Genomic DNA, 22,470 nt, shown 5'->3' on the forward strand with positions numbered 1-22,470 from the left:
GAGAATGGCAGAGATGTGGCTGGGGAGACATGTGGGACAGGTCATGGAAGGCTTTGTTGATCTAGTTAAGGATTTGGTTCTAAGTGTATTGGGGAGCTAATGAAGGGTTTTAAGCAGATCTTATCTGCAATTAAAATCCAAACACACACACACACACACACACACACGCGCGCGCGCGCGGCTTTGAATGGATTAGAAAAGCTGCAAGGATGGATGAATCAGGAGGCTCAATCATTAGTCCAGGTGGTAAGTGATGGTAGCTTATCCCCTGGGTGCAACACAGAGAGAAGTGGAGATATATTAGGCAGACGAAATTGACAGGACTTAATTAATACGGCCTTGAGGGAGAAGGTACTGTCCTGAATGACCCTCTGGTTTTCAGCCAATGCTGCTGGACGCAAGTGGGTGATGTTCACTGAGATGGGAACTCTGGAGCTGGATGATGAAGGGGATGATGTTGTGCTCAGTTTTTTGAAATGTTGATTTGCAGTGCCTAAAGCCCACAAAAAGGTGTCGGGTGGGTGGGTTAGGGAAAGGAATTAGGGGTCAAAGAAGAACTAGAGATTTCAATTTGGGAGGTCTGGTCATCTGGCAGATGACATTGCCTAGGTAGAGGCTCTTCTCCTTCCTCTTCCTCTTCCCCTCCTTCTCCTTCTTCTCCTTCCTCCCCCTCTTCCTCCTCTTCTTCCCCCTCCCCCTCCCCTTTCCTCTCCTTCTCATTCTTCTTTTTAAAGGAAAGTTGATCCCCAGGAAAGTCTTAAAAAAAAAGTGTTGGACGGTTCAGATCTGTTGTTTTCATTCCTTCATCTATAGGATTATCCAGTTTTTATTATATTTTTGTATTAAACATTTTGGTTATTTGGTTTCATTTATAACATTATCTACAACCTTCGAATTATGAACTAAAATCCCTACTGCTGAATTAGCTGAATACAACAGCAGGTCCATGTATGACAGGAAGAAATTTTAGGTAGTAGAGCGCCCAGATCCTTACTAAACCAACTGGCTACATAGTCTTTTGGTCAAAATATTTCAAAAATTTCATATCTTGATCCAGGTACTAATGAAAGTAATCTGGCATACGAAGTGTTTAAGCACTTTGAGGAGTATTCATCTAACTTTTTGTTTAGGGAACCAGTGAGCTCTTGTTTTTTTAATGAAAAGGACACTATTCCTGTTTTTCATTACAGCTGCATTGAACAAAATTAGTAGCCACACGGCGTCTGAAATTCAAATGCCTTTGTCTTGTCTTTCTTGTACCTAGTATACGGTTACAAAATAAGTGTCACTAAGTTAAGATTTAATTGGCAAGATTTTCGAAAAGAAACACAGATATGCTACAGTTGCCCTAACCACGCAGCTCTGTGCTGCTGCAAGTTGCTCAAACTGTGCCGTGAGGAAGCCCTTAACTGCTGAAAAGGCCAGGGACTGAAACGGAGTATTGCACAACTCTTCACCACCCAGCGGTTTTGCTTCCAAATCTGGCTTTCGTAGCATCCCAAGGCGGGAGCCGCTCCTCGCTCCACTGGAGCCAGCCGGTTCCCCCTCAAAAGCAGCCGGGGTTTCCTCGTTCGAGCCCCGAGTGCCCCTCCCTCCACCCAAGGTTCCCGTGGAAAGGAAGTCACGCGGGCGCGGGGCCCCGGAGTTCCCACTGTCCGGCCGGGGAGACCCAGTCTCCCAGGAGGGACTCCCGCACTCGCGTCCCGCCGGCCAGGTGGCCCAAAGGTCCGCGGGCTCCGCGCCGCTCCCCTCCCCCGCCGCCCCATTGTCTGCCTCGCCCCGCCCCGGGGGACACGTGCGCCTGCAGCTTCCCGAGCGAGGAGAGCGCGGGGCGGCGGCGGCGTGGACACCGCCTGGAACGGCTACGCGGCCGCGGCGCCGGGGGCGGGGGCCGGGCGCGCACGGACCGGTGGGTACCCTCCGCGGAGCTGCGCTCGCGTTCCGCGCCCCCCGCCCTGTTCCCCGCCGGCCCGGGACGGGGCGGGGGGTGGGGCGAGCGGGAGCTCGGTGGGGGGGGCGTGCGCGTGGTGTCGCGGTGGGGGTGGGGTGGGGCGGGGTGGGGAGATGCCTGTCTCCTGACAAAGGAGAACGAGTGGGACACGCTGAGCCGGCCCGCCCCGCCCCGCTCGGAGGGGAGCGGGAGGGGGAGTGCCGGCAGGGGAAGGGGCGGGCCTTTCATTCACTCTCAGCCCCTCCGCCGCCGCCGGAGCGGAAGGGCGGGGTCTCGCGCCCTCCCGTGTGGTGAGGAGCGAGGGAAGTGGCGGGCGTGGGGGCGGAGCCTGCGGGCGCGCGTCCCGAGTCGTAAGCTACGTCGTCACGTCAGCGCGGGAGAGAGAAAGAGAGGAGCAGAGTCGGCAGGGACTGGGGGACAGGGCCGAGAGAGCGAGGGAGGGAGTGAGCGTGCGAGCGTGCAAGCGTGCAAGCGAGGAGGGGAAGGGCGGCCACTCGTGCCTGAGCGGCCGCGGACGACAGTGCGAGCGGTGGGGGAAAGGAGCAGGGAGGGGAAGAAGAAAGGCCTAGAGAAGAGGCGGACGGAGGCTGGTGGTGGTGGGAGAAGGAGAAGGAGGAGCTGGAGGCGGGCAGGGGCTGAAGGAGTGAGAGAAGCGGACGCGCGAGGGAGGGGAGGGAAGGGGGGGGGGTCACGCGGAGGCGCGCGCGCGCGCACTGGGAGCGCGCTCGGAGGCGAGTGGAACTGGATCGGGTTTGCTGCCAGCGGCGTGAGCTTCGGCCGCCATTTTACAACAGCTCCACTCGCGCCGGACCCAGGGAGCAGCGAGCACGCGTTGCCCGCAACCGGATCTCCTCGGACAGGATTCCTCCGCCGCAGCCCGACGGGGAGGTAACGACCGCTGGGACCCGGGTCTGGGAGGGGAGCTCCGTGACATTGTGGAGTGAGCTGGGGGAGGGCGGTGCGGGGAGAAGCCGGCTTTTCTGGAAAATGGATTCCAAGGAAGAGGGGAGCACGTTGACTGGGGCTGCTTGTGAGTAGGCCGCGGCCCGCGCCGCCACTTCCTTCTCGCTTCCATGTGCTGCTGCCGTTCGGGCTTTGTCTGCGGCGCTCCAGGGAGGAGGCGCCCCCGTGGCCCGCGCAGACCACGAGCGGCGGCGGAGTTGGTGCTGTCGTGGCCGTCGCCGCGGCGCGGGAGTGGGCGGAGAGGATCCGGTCCTGTCCCGCAGCCGCGCGGCGGGGTTGGGTGGTGCTCGGGGTCCGGCGAGCGTTGGGCAGTTCGCGGAACGCCCTCGCGCCGCCGGCTTGTCGGCCCCGGCCCGGGGGTGGCACCGCCGGCCCCCGCGCCGCAGTCGCTGCCGGGACCGGCGAGGGGTGGGGGGCTTGGCACCGCGCGCCGCGGCGCACGTCTCGGCGGGGCGGGCGGGCGGCCGGGGGTCGCCGGCGCCCGGGGCAGAGAGAGCCATGTGTCACGGCCGAGACGGCGGCGCTGGGGGGCGGGGAGAGCCTGTGGCTTGGCGCCGCCGCGGCCTCGGTGTCGAGGGGCGAGGTTGTGCTGCTGCTGCTGCTGCTTGCTGGGGGCTCCGGCCGCGGCTTGGGGTAGCTGTTGGGAGCCGGTGACGGTGGTCTTGGCCTGGGACTCGGTGGGTTTTCGTGGAAGGAAGTTATAGGACATTGGAAGGCGCAGAGCACGTGTTTCTGCTGGGCTCCCGGGGGCCGCAGCGGTGAGGCTGCCGCTCTGGGTGCGGAGTCGGGGGCGGGCTTTGGGGTGTGCGGGTGAAGGGTGGAGAAATTGGGTGGTGGGAAGGTAGCTTGTGTGAGCGCTTTGTTCTTCGCAGGCTGTTGTTACCAATCTTTAAGCGGCAGGCGGGAAAAGCGCGCACTTCGGGGGTTTACCTTTGAGAGGGAAAAGCCCAGCTTTGCTTGCTCCACACACACCTCGTTCGCCGTACGGGCACAGCTGCATGTGGCACGCTGGCTCGTCCTCGTGCTGGTTGGGCTCCATTTGTAATGTGGTTTTTCCTAGGGAGTGTTAGCAGGTGAGTCAGGGGTGGTGCTAAGGAAAAACGTAGTGGATCCGTCCTTCTGTGCCCCGCGCTCCGAATGTGGCTTGTCAGGCGACAGTGACTTTCAAGTAAGGCCTCTTTAAAGGGAGGTGCAGGCTGGCTGGTGTAGAAATTGGTAGAGAAAGTAAAGATTGGAGCTCTCATATTGTCCTCTACCCTTTCTGAAGATCCTAGTTTAATTTTGCTTATTGCGTTTGAACAGATCTCTGGAAACATGGCTACAGAACATGTTAATGGAAATGGTACTGAAGAGCCCATGGATACTACTTCTGCAGTTATCCATTCAGAAAATTTTCAGACATTGCTTGATGCTGGTTTACCACAGAAAGTTGCTGAAAAACTAGATGAAATTTACGTTGCAGGTAAGAACTAACACTTGCAAAATTACATCATGAAATTTTTCTATTGGATTTCTGGCTTTGAGCTAAAATAGCAACTTTTTGTGGTTTCCAATAAGTGTGGGACCTGGAGTTTTGCCTTGTTGTGCTAGTTGTGAAGTAGAGGTTAAGGTGTATAGAGGGAGGGAAGAGAAAGGGTTAGGAGGTAAAGGCTGGCTGGCCAGATGGATAAGTATACGATGGTAGCAACAGCTGCTAAATATTGGAAGCAGGCCATGTGACTTTTTGGGGGTATTTTTATAGTAGGATTCTTGTTAAATAACTTGGTAACTGTAGACTTGTAGTCTGTCTCCGTGTGGCTCTTGCTTTTTGTAGCGGTATTTGAAATTGAGTAGAGGTTCATTTGTCATGCTCGGTACTTCGTTGGTTGGTTTTAGAATTTGTGAGCCTATATATTTGTTGTAGAAATAGGGTTCAGAATTGTCTGATTTAGACACAGAACAAGATTTAAAAAAAAGTGGTTGAGAGGCCTTATTTAGTTCATAATGCCGTTCAGAATGGCTAAGGTATGTGTGTTTTTCATTATATAGATGAAAAGGGGGCATGGAAGAATTCTTAGTTGGCACCTGTATTGGCAAACATGGTCTTTGTTTTTAAAAAAAAAACGAACTTTCTAAAAAATATTAAAAGTTGACAATTAATTAAGTTTTTTTTTCTCCAGGGCTGGTTGCACATAGCGATTTAGATGAAAGAGCTATCGAAGCTTTAAAAGAATTCAATGAAGACGGCGCATTGGCAGTTCTTCAGCAGTTTAAAGACAGTGATCTCTCTCATGTTCAGGTAACGTTAATCTAGTGTCAGTGTAAAAAGAATAAACAGTAGTTTTGATAGTTCAAGTTTTATTTATTTAGGTACGTTTAAGATAATTATTGTTAAATATGATTGGAAAATTCGTTTGCAGAACAAAAGTGCCTTTTTATGTGGAGTCATGAAGACTTATAGGCAGAGAGAAAAACAGGGGACCAAAGTAGCAGATTCTAGCAAAGGACCAGATGAGGCAAAAATTAAGGTATGTCTTTAAAAACTTTCTTTTTTATTACTCCTTTCAGTTTTAAAGTTTTTTTTTTTTTTTCTATTTTCTAGCTTTGGTAAATATTCCTGGGGTGTGAAATGGGTGTGTGTGTTTTGTTTTCCGTGTTTTTTTGTTTGTTTTTTGTGGTTTTTTTGATGTTGCGAGTTAATGACTATGAGATAATTTGTTAATCTTTTGTAATTACTGTTTTTCCTGCCTTTAACAATTTGTTTCTAAAACAATTCCGAAGTTTTTCTTGTTAGCCAGCTACTGTTTCTTAAATCTGTGTTATTGGTATTCTAAATAAAAAATTTAAAGAAATACAGCCACCATATTTTTTTAGAAACCTGCAAGTCCAGATTAACTGACAGTGGAACCAAAATGGGAGGGAATCAGCTCACCCCATACTGGTGGAGTGTGTGCATTTAGCAGCTGACTGCTTTTCTTAGGATTCTCAAGCCCCCAAATTAAATGGGTTTAGTATTTTAACACTGCCTTCTTCTCCTTCCATTAGTATGGGTTTTTAAGGCCAATGTGTTCATTTCTAAAAGCAACTTTTAAGGATAAAATTGATTTCTGTGGAAATGTAAATGAGGAAACTGAGGCTGAGGGTAGGTTTCCTTTGCGCTCCCCCCACCCCCAAAGTCAGAAGAGTAAATGGCCTCAAAGTCAACTAGGTTTTGATCTTGGTGTTTTTTAGTTGTGTTGAGTTTTTAGTTCATAGAAAATATGACGGTGATCATACTAGTTTTAATCTGGTACTCAATATAGTGTGCCACTGCTCTTGAACCAAGGATTATGGTTTAAGAAAATCAGTTATTAGGAACAATATAGGTGTCAGGTGTGTTATAATGTTGTGGGAAGAGAGAAGCTTGGAATATGGAGTTAGATGTTAAGGCTGTCTATAAATTTGAGCCTTTCGCAGTTGTAGCTGTGAGTGAATTGTGTTTGAGCTGTAAGTTTAGTTTTTCCAAAGAAATGGAATATAGTTGTTACTCATTGTAATTAATCAGTTGTAATTAAGTCTATACTGAGACAATTATTAAAATTTTATGAAAAATTGAAAATTTCGTTGGTGAGATTCAGTTCTGTCTTTGGAAGGGAGTGGCTTAAAGCTTTAGTGTGACTTAAATTGTGGCAAGAAGGCAGACTTTTTTTCTTTTAACATCTTTATTGTAGTTTCTGCTGTATAACAAAATGAATCAGCTATATGCAAACGTTTATCCCCTTCCTTTTGCATCTCCCTCCCACCCTCCTAATCCCAGCCCTCTAGGTGGTCACAAAGCACTGAGCTGATCTCCCTGTGCTGCTTCCCACTAGCTATCTGTTTTACATTTGGTAGTGTATATATGTCCATGCCACTCTCTCTCACTTCGTCCCAGCTTACCCTTCCCCCTCCCCGTGTCCTCAAGTCCATTCTCTACATCGAAGACAGACATTTTCATAGGATATTTTTCAGAGGGAATAAGTTTTTCCTTTTTGTTTTTAGTGAGTGACATAAAAGGTATTATTTGGGTCACTTAAAGATTAAAGTGAAAGAAGCACAGGGATTACAGATGGGAAAAAGGGAAGAAGAGCCATTTAATGGTTTAGTTTATGTGATAGTAATAGATTTGAGTTTATTTTTGTTACTAACCCAGTGTTGCACTGTTAAGCAAATATATTTGGAGATAATAGAAAAAGACTACTTAAAACATGTAGCACTTTCTGGGGTTTTTTGTTAAGACAGTTTAGGAATAAAGGAGTTGTTATCAATTACAGTATTTTTTCATAAATATTTAATGTTCTTTGAGTAGAAAATATTTAAAATCTGTCTAGGCATTTTCATTTTCAAAGACTAAAGTGACCCCCAAATCACTTAACAGCATTTTGATAAGTTTTGTCCTGTGCCTAGTGTTTCTTTTTATTTCAGAATTTATCATCTAATTATTGGGTTGCTTTTATTATTCAGAAAACCAGTTTTGTGCTTTGTGGGTGAGATGGTGGAAAAGGAATAATTCTTGTTTTTTCCTTAGGCTAACAGTGGACTACTTCTTTCTAGTCTTTTTGCTTGTAATAAAAGATGAAGAGAAATTTTAATGCTCTGAGTAAATATGAGTTGTGTAAATTTTAACAGTTCACTTTTAGGGAGGTCATATGTAGAGGTTATGTCACATTGTTGTAGCTTCATAAAGTTTTCAAAATCATTTTGGCTCTCATTTTTCTGAGTGATCCATGCTGTCCTGTGAAGCATGGTACTTGAATGTCAGATGAATAAGAGGTCATTTTTCCTGCAACTCCTAAGTTTCTGGACTTAATTGGAGGAGTGTAATTTCTATAAAGGTTGGTGAAACTCCCAGAATGGCGGTAGGTACCTAGAAGTGTGGGTTACAGGGAAATTTATTGGGTAAGAAAGCTAGATTTGGAGGAGAGAAGTTATCCAGCTCCTTCTTCAGGAGAGAATTATTTTCAGCCTAATTAGGTGCAGTCATTTTTTAGAAGGGCTGAATAGGTACACGTTGCCTTGAAAGTTGTTGACAGTTCAATATTTTGTGTTGTTCACTAAGCACTAGTCAGTAATTAATTGGAGACCAGAAAATGATTTGACCAGGATCCTGAAATTTTCATTATAAATTAGGGCATATTATAAATTACAAGCATACATTAAAAGGGGAATTCTGAAACAACAGAAATCTGTAAGTAGGGAATGTTGCAAAGATACATGTAAAGATATGAACAAGATTGATTTTAAACTGCTCAATGTATGGGTGTGGTCTCATGAATGAAATGTATTAATGGCATTTGAACTTTTTAAGGCGCTCTTGGAAAGAACAGGATACACACTCGATGTGACCACTGGACAGAGGAAGTATGGGGGACCGCCTCCAGATTCCGTTTATTCAGGTCAGCAGCCTTCTGTTGGCACTGAGGTAAAGAGACTAAAAACTTGTACCCTTTGTAGTAAATGTACAGGTGTCTGGTTCCCTAAAGAAACTCTCCATGGTTTTTACTTCATATTTAATTTACAGATATTTGTAGGGAAGATCCCAAGAGATCTGTTTGAGGATGAACTTGTTCCATTGTTTGAAAAAGCTGGACCTATATGGGATCTTCGTCTAATGATGGATCCACTAACTGGTCTCAATAGAGGTTATGCGTTTGTCACTTTTTGTACAAAAGAAGCAGCTCAGGAGGCTGTTAAACTGGTGAGTTTTTTTTTCTTTTCAGTTTTCACATTCTCTGTTTTCATTTAAAGCCAGGACTTTTCTTAATTGTGTTAACCAAAGGTTTTTGAAGTGCTGATTAGGCGCTGTCACATTTTCTATGTACACATTGTAGCAGTATTTTTTGTGCGTATAGTTGAACTGACTCAGGATCTATAAGGTAGTGTGGTGGAGTTGAAGTTACTGGTTCTTTGAATTTGGCTTAGTGATTTTTTTTTTTAAGGAATGTTAAAAGGTTTAAGAAAGTAACTGTAATAGATAGGGCTCTTAAAGGGCCATATCTGGCTTTCCCTTTTTTGAAAATGTTTCACAAAGACATTGTGATGATAACTTTTTAGTTAATGAAATAAAGGATTTTATGTTGAGTGGCAATGTCCGATTTAAAAGTACTAGATGTCAGGTGAGGACCTAGTTGTTTTCCCAATTTAAAGAATTTTAATGTTTCAAACTATGGCTTATATAATTCTCCTTCAAATTAGTTTTATTAAATTCTGTGACAAGTAGTTTCTGTGTTTTGTAGTTGAAGATGTAAGTTAATTTCAATCCAAGAAATACATCAAAAAGTACAGCTGGGGAGGAACTTTTGTAAATGGTTCACTATAGCAGATGTTTGTTAGTTTTGCATTATCTGACTTACATGTTTTGTGGGTAATTCTAAGCAAATTTGAACTCCTTAGAGTGATTTCATCCTGCATTTTATTTTTCCTTCCCTCACTATCATATATGTCACATTTTAAGGCAAACCTTAAGGAGAAAAAGAAAACAAATATACTTACTTGGTTTTGCTTTTTGTATTGCTTGGATCTCTCCATTGGTGTGTGTAATTGAACATTGTAAAGGTTAACATTAGAAAAGTATGCTACTTGGGAAGAATAAAGAATTCAGGAGTTTAGATATTTCTTTTTAAATCATGGCTGATTTTCTTTTCTTTCAAAGAATGCTTTCTGTTTCAGAAGGGAGAGTATGTATAGCTCTAGGGGTCCATTCAGTGGTGACCTTTGAACTGTCACGTTTTTAGTTTAAACAGTTCAGGTAAAACTGAGGACTTTTTAGAGTTCTGGAAAGATACTTTAGGAGTCATCTAGTTGAATCTATAAAAGAATAGAACATTTTGCCAGGTAGTAATAAAGTAGCAGTAAGTTTTAATGTGGAAATACATAATGATTGAGAAGACAATGAGACTATCTTACTACAAAAAGCTAGTACAGAGTTTAATGATGTCAGATCCAGTTTATTTACTAGGTATCACATAAAGCTTTAGTTTTGCCTAATAGGTGTGATTATTTAGTGTTACAAGTAATGATTTGTGTATTTATTAATATTTTTAAAAGGAATCATTAAACAAACATTTGTAGACTACTTAAGTTTTGCTGCCAAAATACACTTAATTATGGTAGGTCCTCACCAGAATTTATTTCTAGATGATGTTCAGAATCCTTATAGTAAAGAAGCATCATTAGAAGAAGATGTTATATAATCCAGTCCTAACGTCACTATTTTGAGTGCCAATAAGTACACATGAAATATGTCTCAGTTTGGGCAGTTGCCTTGGCTTAACAGATCATGTAGTCCAAAGTTGCATTGCTGTAGGCTTAGAGTAGTCTTATTAATGTAGTTAAGTTTTTCAACTGTAACGCAGAAATTTCCAGGTAGCCAAACAGCCATTTTGATTGGTCTGTGAGCTAGCTCTTGTCTTAAATCTTTTACCACTTTTTTCTGGGTTTGTGATTTGAGTCCTTATCTGGGGGCATAATTATTTTTTACTGTCTGATGAATAGGAGGCTCTGTGCTTTAGTGTCTTTTAAAGTGTATTCTTAGCACTGGGATGAATTGGACGTATTGTCATTGCTTTTTTAAAAAGGATGCTTTACCATAGCTAGGACTATGGTGATAATAGAATTGGGAGATTTGCCTTAATGCAACAGTAGAAGAAAGGACTAGGCTCTTGAGGAAATGAAATATTCTCGAGAAATAAAAAATTGAAGTTGATTGGGATTTTTTTTGCTACCTTGTTTTGATTCCTGGAAATGAGTACCCCTCCTAAATGTATTTTTTAAGGAAGCATATTTTGAAAACTGTTCCTACTCGTATCATGTCACGAGTCTACTTGAATTACAGCTTTATCCAAGGTGAATTTTTATATAAGGTAGTTGAACTGTTGTTCTAGTTGCACATAATCAGATGCTGAGAAAATGCCTTTTTTACGTTATTTATAGATGAGACAAGATTGAAGCACCATCTCTTTTTGCTTTCCTGTACTTTGTGTCTTGAGAAATACCTTCTATTGAGTTGAGATAGTTTATATATTCAGCCTTATTTTTTGATGTTATTCAACAACGACCCCCGCCGCCCCCCCCAATAAAGACTGTAGATTTTAAGTTTGCATCTGAATTACTTGTAAAATGGGTTGATGTTAACAGCTGAAGAAGAGGCATGAAGTTAGAAGCAACTGCAAACTTCTTAATGACCCTATTTTCAGCTAACATCTGCCTTGTATTTGGGGGAATAAGAAAATTCATCCCTAAATGATGACAATGTAGCTAAGGAAGCAAGATTTAAATTTGTGAAAAGGTGAATAATAGCTACCACTTGTGCTTGTTGAGGCACAGGAGCTGTGCTAGGTGCTACATTATTACCTTTAAAGATCACTTCAACCCATTCTTCAAGGTAAGTGAAATATCTTCCTTTTGCAGTAGAATAAATAGTCTGGGTGGCTTGCCCAGAGCCGAACTGGTTTAGCTTGATACCAGGTTTGTTTAGCATGTGCTTATCGTTAATTAGACATAACAATTTAAGCCAGCAGTATAAGTTATGTTGCCAGGTAGCTTGATTCTTCAAATTATGTAGTGGTTTAGGTAGTGTTAAAAGGAATTCAGAGTGTAAGTCGTCTCTACTGCCAAATTTATTTTTGGCATCTAACCAATTTGTACCATCTTCCTGCTACCATCCTAGCCTAAGGTACCATTTGAAGAATCCTTCTAGCTAGTCTCACTGCTTTCCATTGCTCCTTTACAGTCTTACCTTTTAGCTGTGTAGATTAGATCACAACAGTCCCATGCTGAAAACTCTAATAATGGCTTCCAAACAAGATTCTATCTGATCAAGTTTTTGCTTACCTCTGTCTTCCTACTCTTCTTTATTACCCTTCCATCCACACTTTGCCTTTTTTCTCCTCTACAAAAGCTATGAGCATTTCCATCTCAAGGCTGCCTTCTGTTCTTTCTCCCACTTCTCCCAGTTAGCACAGCTGCTGTCTTATCAATCAGGTTTTCTTAGAAGGCCTTTCTAAGGCTTACCACCCAGTTGCCCCATGACAGTATACTGAACATGATTAAAAAAAAGAATGCTTAGATGTACTTAAAATTATTTTTTGACTTTGAAAGATTATTTGCTTCTCTCTTCCCATCAGAAAATTTGCTCTTTTTTCCTGTATCCCCAACATTTAGAACAGTGCCATTATAGAGTAGGTAGTAGATAAATAACCTGACTGGCTGACCAGGCAAGTGTGTATGTGTATTTGTGTGGTGTGCTGCTGGAATTGGAGCCCAGGGCCACTGGCTGTGCAGTGCCCATTATGGTTCCTATACAGTGGAAGTGTCCTACTGAAAATACCTTTGTTACAAAGACTGGAATACTGACCTCTATTTGCACATTAAGGGTTATGACTTTAAAAGCCACTGATGGTTTATTCACAGGGGTTGTATACACCAGTGTACAACCATTTTGATGAATGCAGCTGGCAAAAGACAGGTCGACAGAATATTTTAGTAGCAATTAGCAAGTGTTCAGTGTGTTTAACATGAACAACTTTTACTATGGGCGTACAAGGTAGTTTGATCCAGTTCTTGACTTTGATGTTTCTAGGACTTGAGAGGCTAACTACAATTAAAGTGGAAGCAGGTGGTTCACAGGGTAAAGGAGGGATGAAGGGATTGATTGCTTTTGGTTGAGGTTGTTAGAGAAGGCTTTGTGATAAAAAGGTGTGAGCAGGGCAGTGAAGGAAATAGATGAATAGTTGAAGCACTGTTTTGTGGGAAGGGAGATAAAACTTGTGTAAAGTCAATGCTAGAAGGCAGTAGGCATAACTGCTGGGCTGAGTTGCATGGTGCTATTAAAGTTTTGATCCTTTGTATGGGTTGCATGATGTAAATAACGGTATAGGTTCTTTTTTTTTTTTGATCAGTGATATGAATGAGGGCATAGTTGAACTGTTGAAACGTTTGGTGACTTGAATCTACATGTAGCGGTTAATGCCATGGATGACAAAATAAGGATCTGAAAAGATTCTGATAGCCTGGCACAGTAGTTTACACCAGCAGGATGGAATTGAGTGGGGCTGAGAGTCAAGTCCTATACATGACTAATCCACAAGTAAGCTGTAGTGTGTCAGTGGTGTGGTGTGATTGCCAAATAAGCCAAGATAATCATGGACTACGTGTTATAGAGGCCTGGTGTTGAGAAGTGTCAGAACAGTCTCCAGCTTATTCTAGACTCCTCAGTCTCAATCCGCCTCTATAGTATTGTGTTATGGATGTCACTATTTGGTGACACTCTTGGAGGCAGTTCCCAATTTCAGAGAAGTAATGATTAGCCAAGCATAGAGGGGGATTGAGTCCTAAGCATTGTGTGCAGGTATATGAAGTGCTGTCATTTGGAGGAGGAAATAGATTTATTGTAGAATTTTTAGGGAAGTAGGTTTGGCTCAAGGTAAAGAAGACTTAAATGGATGGGCTTGGGAGGTGGCGGCTTTGCTGCTGTAAGGGTTGGGACTGAGCAACCACTTCTGGATCAGTTTTCTAAGTCTGAGATTGCTAAATTTCTGGGGATTTGGTAACTGATTGGCTATAAGGGAAGGAAAGAGTGAATTGATATTTTGAACGTAGATGATGGGAATGTTCCAGGCTGTACAACTCATTTTGGTGTTCCGAAATACTGAAACTGCATTGGTTAATGCTCAAAGTTCATCTTTATTTTATTTGGTTACCTCACTGTGCTACTGGATCTGAAAGCTAGATTTCTAAAACTTGTTAACTTCAGTGCCCACTTTTCTAGAGTTTGGAAAAGATTACGTTTTCTTTTTTATTTTGATACTATCATATCATCCTGATTACTAACCCTTGAGAGTAAGGGTTTATCAGCATTAAATTAGAATCTCTATTAAGGATCAGAACAGTTGTTTTGGTAATGTTTTTCTACCATCTAAGTCACTGTTACTCACCTGCTAACACCTGCTAGGATGCAAAGTTTATTTTTGAATTTAAGGTGATAGATTGGTCTTAAAAATGCTAGAGTGAGAAAAGTTAAACAACTCAAATACACTTATAAAAGTGCATGCTTAATCTGTAGATGGGGCATTTCTTTAAGAAATGTTTATTTCTAGGCACTTTTGCTTTATTTGGACAGTATGCTGTGTGCAGAGGGTCACCTTTGCTCCTTTAATGACTTCTTTTCATTGGAGAGCCAGTTTACTCTCTATGGGTCAGCTATAATTGTTCCAATTTTTTAAATTAAAAAAATGTGGATGAAAAGTTAGTTTTCTTTATAAATCCTACTAAATATTCACGTCTTCATATTGTTCAGAGACTACAGTCATTTAAATAACCTTCTACCTACCCCGCCTTGATTAACCATAGTGAGGATAGGTTAGAAGGGAAGAAACTTTTCTTTTGTAGGTAATAATGGAAACAGTCATTACTATTTTGAGGCAGCATTGTTAAGTAAATAGCCTCTGCTCTTAGAATATTTGGAAAGAAATACAATAAAGGGAAAATGATCCCAAATTGTCATCTTCAAAATAACTTCTCTTTCTCCCTTTTCAAAACTGTATTTCCTTCCATTCTTTTTCTGATTTTAATTGTTTTTGTCAACTTCTGGAGTTACAGACTAAATGACCAAATTGAAAGCCATTGATTTGTCACTAAGGCTGGCTACTTGATCCTTAGATATAAAAATCTAGGGAATGTACATGTCTTAAAGCAGTTTATTGTGTTCTTAAGTTAACTTATTTGTGTAATAGGGTATTGTAGTCTACTTGTCTATAATCCCATGCAATGGTGGATTCAGCCATAGGTCTAATATCTGCCTGTAACCTCATATTTCTATTTTTAAGAGGTGTTTGGTCTAAATAGAATATAAATGGTATGAGAAAACGAAGTCCAGGGCAGGATTTCTTAACCTCAGCACTATTAATGTTTTAGACTAGATAACTTTTTATTATGCTGGACTATTTTGTGAATTGTAGGATGTTTAATAACATCTCTGGCCTCTACCTACCCACTAAATACCAACAGCAAAACCCACCTCTAGTTGACCAAAATGTGTGTGTGTCGGGGGGCAGCAAATCACTCCTGTTGAGAACTGCTGATCTGTGTTAACATAGAAGGGTGTTTTTGTTGACCTTTATAGGATTTAGGGATTGCAGAATATTTGTTTGAGCTCAGATCTACAGGTATGCAGAGGAGTTTGGATGGTGAAGTTTCAGGGAAAGCGTTATAGTCAGAGGTTTAGCAGTATGAAAACTGTTTGAGAACTGATGTAAATAGCCGAGATTATAGTATTGTGGAGAAAAGGGAGAAGTGGTAGGGATTTTAGGACGGACTTAATGACATCCAAGGGTTTGAACTTCGTTTTGCTGATGGGGAGTCATTGTGGGATTTTTTTTCAATAGGCAAAGTTGTGATTTAAAAAAAAATGTCTCCAGCCTAAGTGTAAAGAATAGAGATAATCCTGGGATCATGATGACCAGAGACTCGGATAAGCGTGAATGGAGTCAGTGGGGTAAAAAGTACAAAACTGTTCTGAACTGGAGGAAGGATGTTTGAACTTCATGTTTAATTTTGAGTATCTGGAGATGGAGAAGAAGGGAGAAGGAGGAATCAGTTTTCTGACTTGTCTGTATTTTCTTCACTTATACCTGATATACCTGTTACGCAAGAATGGGAATAACAGGGATAGGAACTCTTTGGGTTTTGCCTCTGCGGTATTGTTCCGTTTTATGGAATATGGTTACTTGAAGATGGTTTACTTTTTACTGTAGTTTTATAGTAGTTTGCCATAATCTACTTGTCTTTCTCCAACTTTATTGTAGGCTTGGTGAAAATGAAATGGGGGGAAAAGTTGGGTTGGATTCGGAATAACAAGGTTCTCCTTTTAGATTTAAGTATATGAAGCCAAAAATCCCTTATTGTAACTTTTTACAAGTGATTAGGGGAGATGGAAAAATAAGATTTAAGCGCTGATTAACAGAAAGGCAGAAAGCTTGCTGGCACTGGAATCCGTTTCCCTTGCATGAGAATAACTAGTCGGAAGGATGAATTTAAGTAGAAAATAAGGTATTGTGGAATCAGTAATTTGGAATTTAAGCTGCTTACAGACTAGATTCTTACCAAATTTGCTAAATTTCAAGGACTTGACAATTTTTTGCTTTAATTCATAAACTTGGTTAGTGTGTTTTGTCAGTACAATCTTCCTGTCTGAGATTATAATTTTTTAAAGGATAAAAATACTGGATAAACCTAAGTGTTGAAGTTTTAATTTCTTAAAAGATTTTGCTTTTGTGTATGGGATTTGCATATCTTTCTATAATGAGCACCTATAGTAGGATATTTTAAGTATTTTTAAAACATGGTGCACTTTTCCGCCTTTCAGTATAATAATCATGAAATTCGTTCTGGAAAACACATTGGTGTCTGCATCTCCGTTGCCAACAACAGGCTTTTTGTGGGCTCTATTCCTAAGAGTAAAACCAAGGAACAGATTCTTGAAGAATTTAGCAAAGTAACAGGTAAGTTGGGTTTACTTGGAAGGAGGTTCAACTTCTAATACTTAAGGTAATTGCATACTTCTGTGTGTCAAGCACTGTTTTAAGCACTGCATTTATTGATTCGTATTCTCACTATAGCCATATAAGATGAGTAACTCCATTTTTCAGATAAGGAAATAGGTTTTGGGAAATAACTTGCTGAATGTTATGTAGTAGTTAGTAAGGAATATGGCTGGATTTGAACTTAGTCTGCAGAATCATTGTTGTGCTTCCCCTGTTTTGGAAGATTGTATTTCTTTGTGTGTTTTTATGCATTTTGAGGTGCTTAGTTGACATTCTTAGTAAAAATGTTTGATAAGTAATGACTTGATTTTCCAAATTAATAGGAATGGTAAGTACTCTTGCTATAAGCAGAGATTATACTTTGTCAATATGGTGCAATTTCTTTGAATTGTAAAGCATTTTTTGTAAGTTTCCAAGTGACAGGCTTTTGTCATTTAGAAACTAGAAAAAATAGTTTTGTCTGCCTAGAATATTTAGCAAATTATCAGCCTGTTACCAGTTTCCAGGAACATTTGAAATTCTTATACGGTACTAAGATAGTCTCTATTTCATTTGAAATAAACATTGATGTCTGAGGCCAGAAAAGTGCCATTAAAAAATTAGTTTTTACTTGCATGGGGTGAAAAATTTCTAACCGTGTCTGATTTATACTTCTGGTTTTCCTAAAACAGCTTTGTAAAGATTTCATACCTCTCTGTCATCTAATTAATGGAAGCAGGGAAAAATTTCTAACCATGTCTGACTTATACTCCTGGTTTTCCTAAAACAGCTTTGTAAAGATTTCATACCTCTCTGTCATCTGATAAATGGAAGCAGAATAGTCCTCAGGTCTAAGTAAAAAGAATACATTTTCTTTTCATGGGGATTTTTGCATTAGGAACACTTGGAAAGTGTGGAGTAGGTGAATTATCTGGACCAGTATTTTTGAGAGTCCCCAGTAAAGATAAGAGATTATTTTTCATTCTGATATTCAAGTATAATATTAGAAAAATAAATCTTTTGATCTTATTTTTGCTTATTTTATCTCATTTCTCTGGAATTGTTGCTTACTTTCAGAGGGTCTTACAGACGTCATTTTATACCACCAACCAGACGACAAGAAAAAAAACAGAGGCTTTTGCTTTCTTGAATATGAAGATCACAAAACAGCTGCCCAGGCAAGACGTAGGTTAATGAGTGGTAAAGTCAAGGTCTGGGGAAATGTTGGAACTGTTGAATGGGCTGATCCTATAGAAGATCCCGATCCTGAAGTTATGGCAAAGGTAATGACAGTTGAGTTAAACATTTTTTTGTGGTGTTGCTGGGAGCAGGGGTAGGCTTTAGAGAGCGGAGGGAAACTTGTGTGTGCTTTCTTAAACTGTATTTTTGAAAGTGAGAGGAGTGTTCTGTGTTGAAGGCCACACACCAGAAATAAATAGCAAGTGCATGGAGGGTGAGTATAGGAATTTACTCATGGACCCTCAGCCACAGTTGTGTAGCCATCATACTCTCAAGATAAAGTAGGTCGCCTACATGCAGTGGAGATGATTCACTTTCATTTTAGTGTGGATTCGAAGAGCAGTTTCTTCGAGTTTTTGAGAGTGGCGCCATTAGATTACATGGTTTTTGTGTTAAAAGTCCCACTCCTAAAAATAGTGAACTGGACTGGCCTCAGCAGAGCTGCTGCAGTTAAAAGGTTTAGCTATTATTAGGTATCGTGCTTCAGCAGTCAGTTGAGACATCTATGAAAACAAACATCTCTTGAGTCAACACTTTACCAGTGCAGTTTGCAGTTAAGTTATTCTAACCTTTTATTAAAGAATCCTCCTTAATGACGATAGGCTAGGAAGTACAACTAGTTTACTTAAATCAAGAGAGGAGTGTGAAGTGTCAGAACAGTGAATATTAAAGGGTAAATGTTCTTGAGGACAGAAGATACTTAGGATTCATTCTTTTTTCCTTTGGCTTATTAAGCTCTCATTGGTTAGCCCTTTAAGAAATTCAGATGCTACTTCAGGTATTTTAGGAGGAAGTGATAATGTTTCTTAGCCAAAAGGTTAAATTTGTAGTTGTACTTGAGGAGCTTTCAGGATTGAAGACTTTATCTTACCAGTGTTTTGAATATTGTCTCCTCTCTTTAGGGTTTCAAAAGCAGGTCCTAATGAGTTTTGACTCCCTGTGTTAAGTTCAACAGCTATTTCAGATGGCATGGTGTTCATGTTATTAGGAAATAACCACATCCATTTTAATTGTAAAATAATAACTAATGAAAAGTACTGTGCGTAGCATGCTTTGTTTTTTGAGCAACAAGTACAGCAGTTTCCCGTACACACACCTGCCCACATAGCTGTGCAGCCTCCTGCACGATCAGTGTCCTCACCAAAGTGGTACATTTGTCATAATCAGTGAATCTAAATTGACACATTATTATAACTCAATGTTTATGTTAGGATTCCCTTTTGGTGTTCTGCATTCTGTGGGTTTGACAAATGTATGTTGTATCCACCATTGTAGTATCATACAGAATATTTTCATTGACTTAGGCATCCTCTGTGATTGCCTTTCATCCCTCGTCCCCTCATCCCTGGCAACCATTGCTCTTTTTACTGTCTCCATAGTTTTGTCTTTTCCCAAATGTCACATAGTTGGAATCGTATAGTATGTAGCCATTTAAGACAGCTTCTTTTACATTTAAGGTTCCTCCATGTCTTTTCATGGCTTGATGGCTCATTTCTTGTTTAGTGTTAAGTAATATTCCATTGTCTGGATGTATTATAGTTTATCCAGTCACCAACTGAAGGACAGCTTGGTTGCTTCCAAGTTTTGGCAATTATGAATTAAGGTGCTATAAGCATCCATATACAGGGTTTTGTGTGGATGCATCTTCACGTCTTTTGGGTAAATACCAAGGAGTGTGACTGGTGAATCATATGGTACGAAAGTATGTTTAGTTTTGTAAGAAGCTGCCAAATTATACCGTTTTGCATTCTAATGCAGTGAATATGTTGTTCAGTATTCTCAACAGCATTCGATGGTGTTAGTGTCTTAGATTTTGGCCGGTCACTGTAACAGGCTTGTAATGGTATCTCACTGTTTTAATTTGCAATTCCCTAATGACATATGATAATTGAGCATCTCTTCCTATGCTTATTCACCATCTGTATATCTTTAGTGAGAATGTTCAGATTTTTTGCCCATTAGCTCCAGCAGCATGCTCCTTGGTATTTACCCAAATGAGTTGAAATTTTAGTCTATATTTTATATTTCTGGTACTCTTCTAATGGGTTGTGACTAAAGTTAAGTCTGCAGGGTTGGGGTGGTGGCATCTTGGAAACTGAATCCTTTGGAAATACATAGGAAGTTTCTGTTTCTTTCTTAAATTTCAGGTAAAAGTGCTGTTTGTACGCAACCTGGCCAATACTGTAACAGAAGAGATTTTAGAAAAGGCATTTAGTCAGTTTGGGAAACTGGAACGAGTGAAGAAATTAAAAGATTATGCTTTCATTCATTTTGATGAGCGAGATGGTGCTGTCAAGGTAAATAACTGGGGGAATTATCATAGGCATCTAACTTAGACTAATGATTTTTAGTCATCCTAAAATCAGAGCGTTTTAGAAAATTGAAGGAAACTCAGAGGTCATGTAATTACTCAAGCTAACCTTTATTGGCCTTAGCAAATTGCATAACTTACTAAACTTAAGTCAAAAAGATTATTAGTTGAAGAGCTGGATCTTTAAATGAAATCAATCCTATTTTATCTCATCCTTCTAGTGTTAATAGTAAATGATTTTTTTAACTTTAAATGAATCATAGTTGTGAAAGGTCTCTTGTATTGATCAGTACCTACTTTTTTAAGGCTATGGAAGAAATGAATGGCAAAGACTTGGAGGGAGAAAATATTGAAATTGTTTTTGCTAAGCCACCAGATCAGAAAAGGAAAGAAAGAAAAGCTCAGAGGCAAGCCGCAAAGAATCAAATGTAAGTGAAAGTTGTACAAATTTTAATATTGATTCACTGGTGAATAACAGGTGAACAAATCTGTAACATGCCTTTACCTTTTAAAGAAGACTTGAAGTTTAACTTGAAAGCTTTGAGTCAAAGAAAAAATGCTGAGAATCTCCAAAAATGTTTATTGAGTTCTTGCTATTGACCATACTTGTGAAACTAATTGTAATTCTAAACAACTGGACCTTTGCATAATAAACGAAAAATCAATCTAGGTTATTTTCTACTGTATTTTACAGAATGTGCTCCTGAATACGTGTTTTAAATATTAGCTGCCCCAAAGTCTTGACAGTATGTTTGGTTAAAGGGTGGAGAGTTTTTTCTCTGAGGCAGGAAATATAAAATCTCCAATTATAATAGACTCTGCTTCCTTTGTGTCAGAAAAAAGACTTCTTTACCAATACATAGTACCCATTACTGCCATCCCAAAGGCTTCATATACTATGCATGGGTTTTGAAAAATGAAGTAAGAGTATAGTTAATGAAATAAGCAAATAACATAGTATTGAGGTACGAAAACAAGTGTGTAAATGCATTGTATAAATTGGCTCTTTTAAGGCTATCTGCTCATTAAGACAGTGAAGGAAACTTAGCTGTGTAAGAATGAAGTTTGCAATTTAAAAAAATTTGGTAATTGATTTCTAAGGAGGAAGAGAGGGGTAATTGCTGTTTGATGGCAAGAACAATAATCACTAAACTATATCTCAGGTCAGTTTTCTGTCTGTTGCCGTATGTAGGGGAAGCTTCTATTATTTCATAATCAGGGAAGCGTTCACGTTCTAGTTTCTGTAATTAGCTGTGCAGTTAGGCAAGTTGGCAAGTTCTGAGCCTCAGTTTCTTTAATTTTAAAAGGGAAACAGATTAAATTATGTAAGATGTCTTGTACAATGATTACTATCCAAGTAATCTATCTGTACTTGTTCTAGGACTAAAGAAACATGTGCTTTTTTTTTTTTTGACCATGCTGCGAGGCTTGCAGGATCTTTTTTTTTTTTTTTTTTTAAATTATAAATTTATTTATTTATTTTATTTTTGACTGCGTTGGGTCTTGTTGCTGCGCGCAGGCTTTCTCTGGTTGTGGCGAATGGGGGCTACTCTTCGTTGCGGTGCGTGGGCCTCCCACTGTGGTGGCCTCTCGTTGCGGAGCACGGGCTCCAGGCCCGCGGGCCCCGGTAGTTGCAGCACGCAGGCTCAGCAGCTGTGGCTCACGGGCTCCAGAGCGCAGGCTCAGCAGTCGTGGCACACAGGCCCAGTTGCTCTGTGGCATGTGGGATCCTCCCGGACCAGGGCTCAAACCCGTGTCCCCTGCACTGGCAGGCGGACTCCCAACCACTGTGCCACCTGGGAAGTCCGAAACGTGCTTTTAATAGGCTTGGTGGTAGTATAAATGAGAAAAGACTTACAAAGAGCTAGGTTTTGAAGGAAGAGCTAATGTTCTATCTCAAACCCCTGAGTATACTCTATGCAGTGAAAATAACTTTTTCATATCTCTTCCAGAAGACAATTAACTGATTGTGATTTTTTAACGTAGTGGCAGAATGTAAGTATAGGAGATGACGTTGGGTAAGTGATTAGAGCAGTTACAGCTATGACTTGATAGATGGAGGATGATACTGAATCGAAGGTGTAGAATGTCAGTATATGTGTTAATATTTGAAAAGGACAGGAGAGAGGGATGATTGCATGTGATGCTGGCACTTTACCTTGCTGCAGTCATTCACTGATTTTTTTTAAAAAAAAATTTAACAACTGCAGCACACATTTCTACTTACACCTCATTGTGTCCCTGTGAGTTGAGTACTCTATCTCCCAGTTTGAAATGAGGAAACTGAGGCACAGAGGTCAACTTGCCCAAGGTCAGTCACACAGCTAGTAAGTAGTGGAGTTGGGTTTGAACCAAGGCAGTCTGGTCCCCAGGGTTTTACTCTTACACATTACACCAGGGTTTCCTCAGTCTCTGTGTAATTATTGCCATTTTGTGCGTGTTGATTTTTGGTTGTGGGGGCTGTCCTGTGCATCATAGGATGTTTAGCA

At 40.9% G+C, this 22,470-nt stretch overlaps 1 protein-coding gene across 5 annotated transcripts in view; it reads left to right on the top strand.

Annotated features, from left to right (window-relative positions):
• Positions 1 to 1,645: 1,645 nt before the first annotated feature.
• The window catches only part of SYNCRIP (synaptotagmin binding cytoplasmic RNA interacting protein), a 29,152-nt gene continuing 8,327 nt past the window's right edge, over positions 1,646 to 22,470 (top strand). For 2 of the 5 annotated variants that reach the window (XM_068551509.1, XM_068551510.1), the window contains exons 1-10: positions 2,710 to 2,839; positions 4,217 to 4,376; positions 5,074 to 5,192; positions 5,314 to 5,421; positions 8,220 to 8,333; positions 8,433 to 8,609; positions 16,275 to 16,410; positions 17,509 to 17,714; positions 19,818 to 19,967; positions 20,288 to 20,409. In XM_068551509.1, the coding sequence (XP_068407610.1) occupies positions 4,229 to 4,376; positions 5,074 to 5,192; positions 5,314 to 5,421; positions 8,220 to 8,333; positions 8,433 to 8,609; positions 16,275 to 16,410; positions 17,509 to 17,714; positions 19,818 to 19,967; positions 20,288 to 20,409 (1,280 nt within the window). In that variant the 5' untranslated portion in view covers positions 2,710 to 2,839; positions 4,217 to 4,228. Of the gene's footprint in view, positions 1,910 to 2,648; positions 2,840 to 4,216; positions 4,377 to 5,073; positions 5,193 to 5,313; positions 5,422 to 8,219; positions 8,334 to 8,432; positions 8,610 to 16,274; positions 16,411 to 17,508; positions 17,715 to 19,817; positions 19,968 to 20,287; positions 20,410 to 22,470 lie in introns of those variants that run through there. The other 3 variants (XM_068551511.1, XM_068551513.1, XM_068551512.1) reach the window with 3 other exon arrangements.

This window comes from Eschrichtius robustus, chromosome 9 (genome assembly GCF_028021215.1).
Source record: "Eschrichtius robustus isolate mEscRob2 chromosome 9, mEscRob2.pri, whole genome shotgun sequence".
In the NCBI taxonomy this organism is placed as follows: Eukaryota; Metazoa; Chordata; class Mammalia; order Artiodactyla; family Eschrichtiidae; genus Eschrichtius; species Eschrichtius robustus.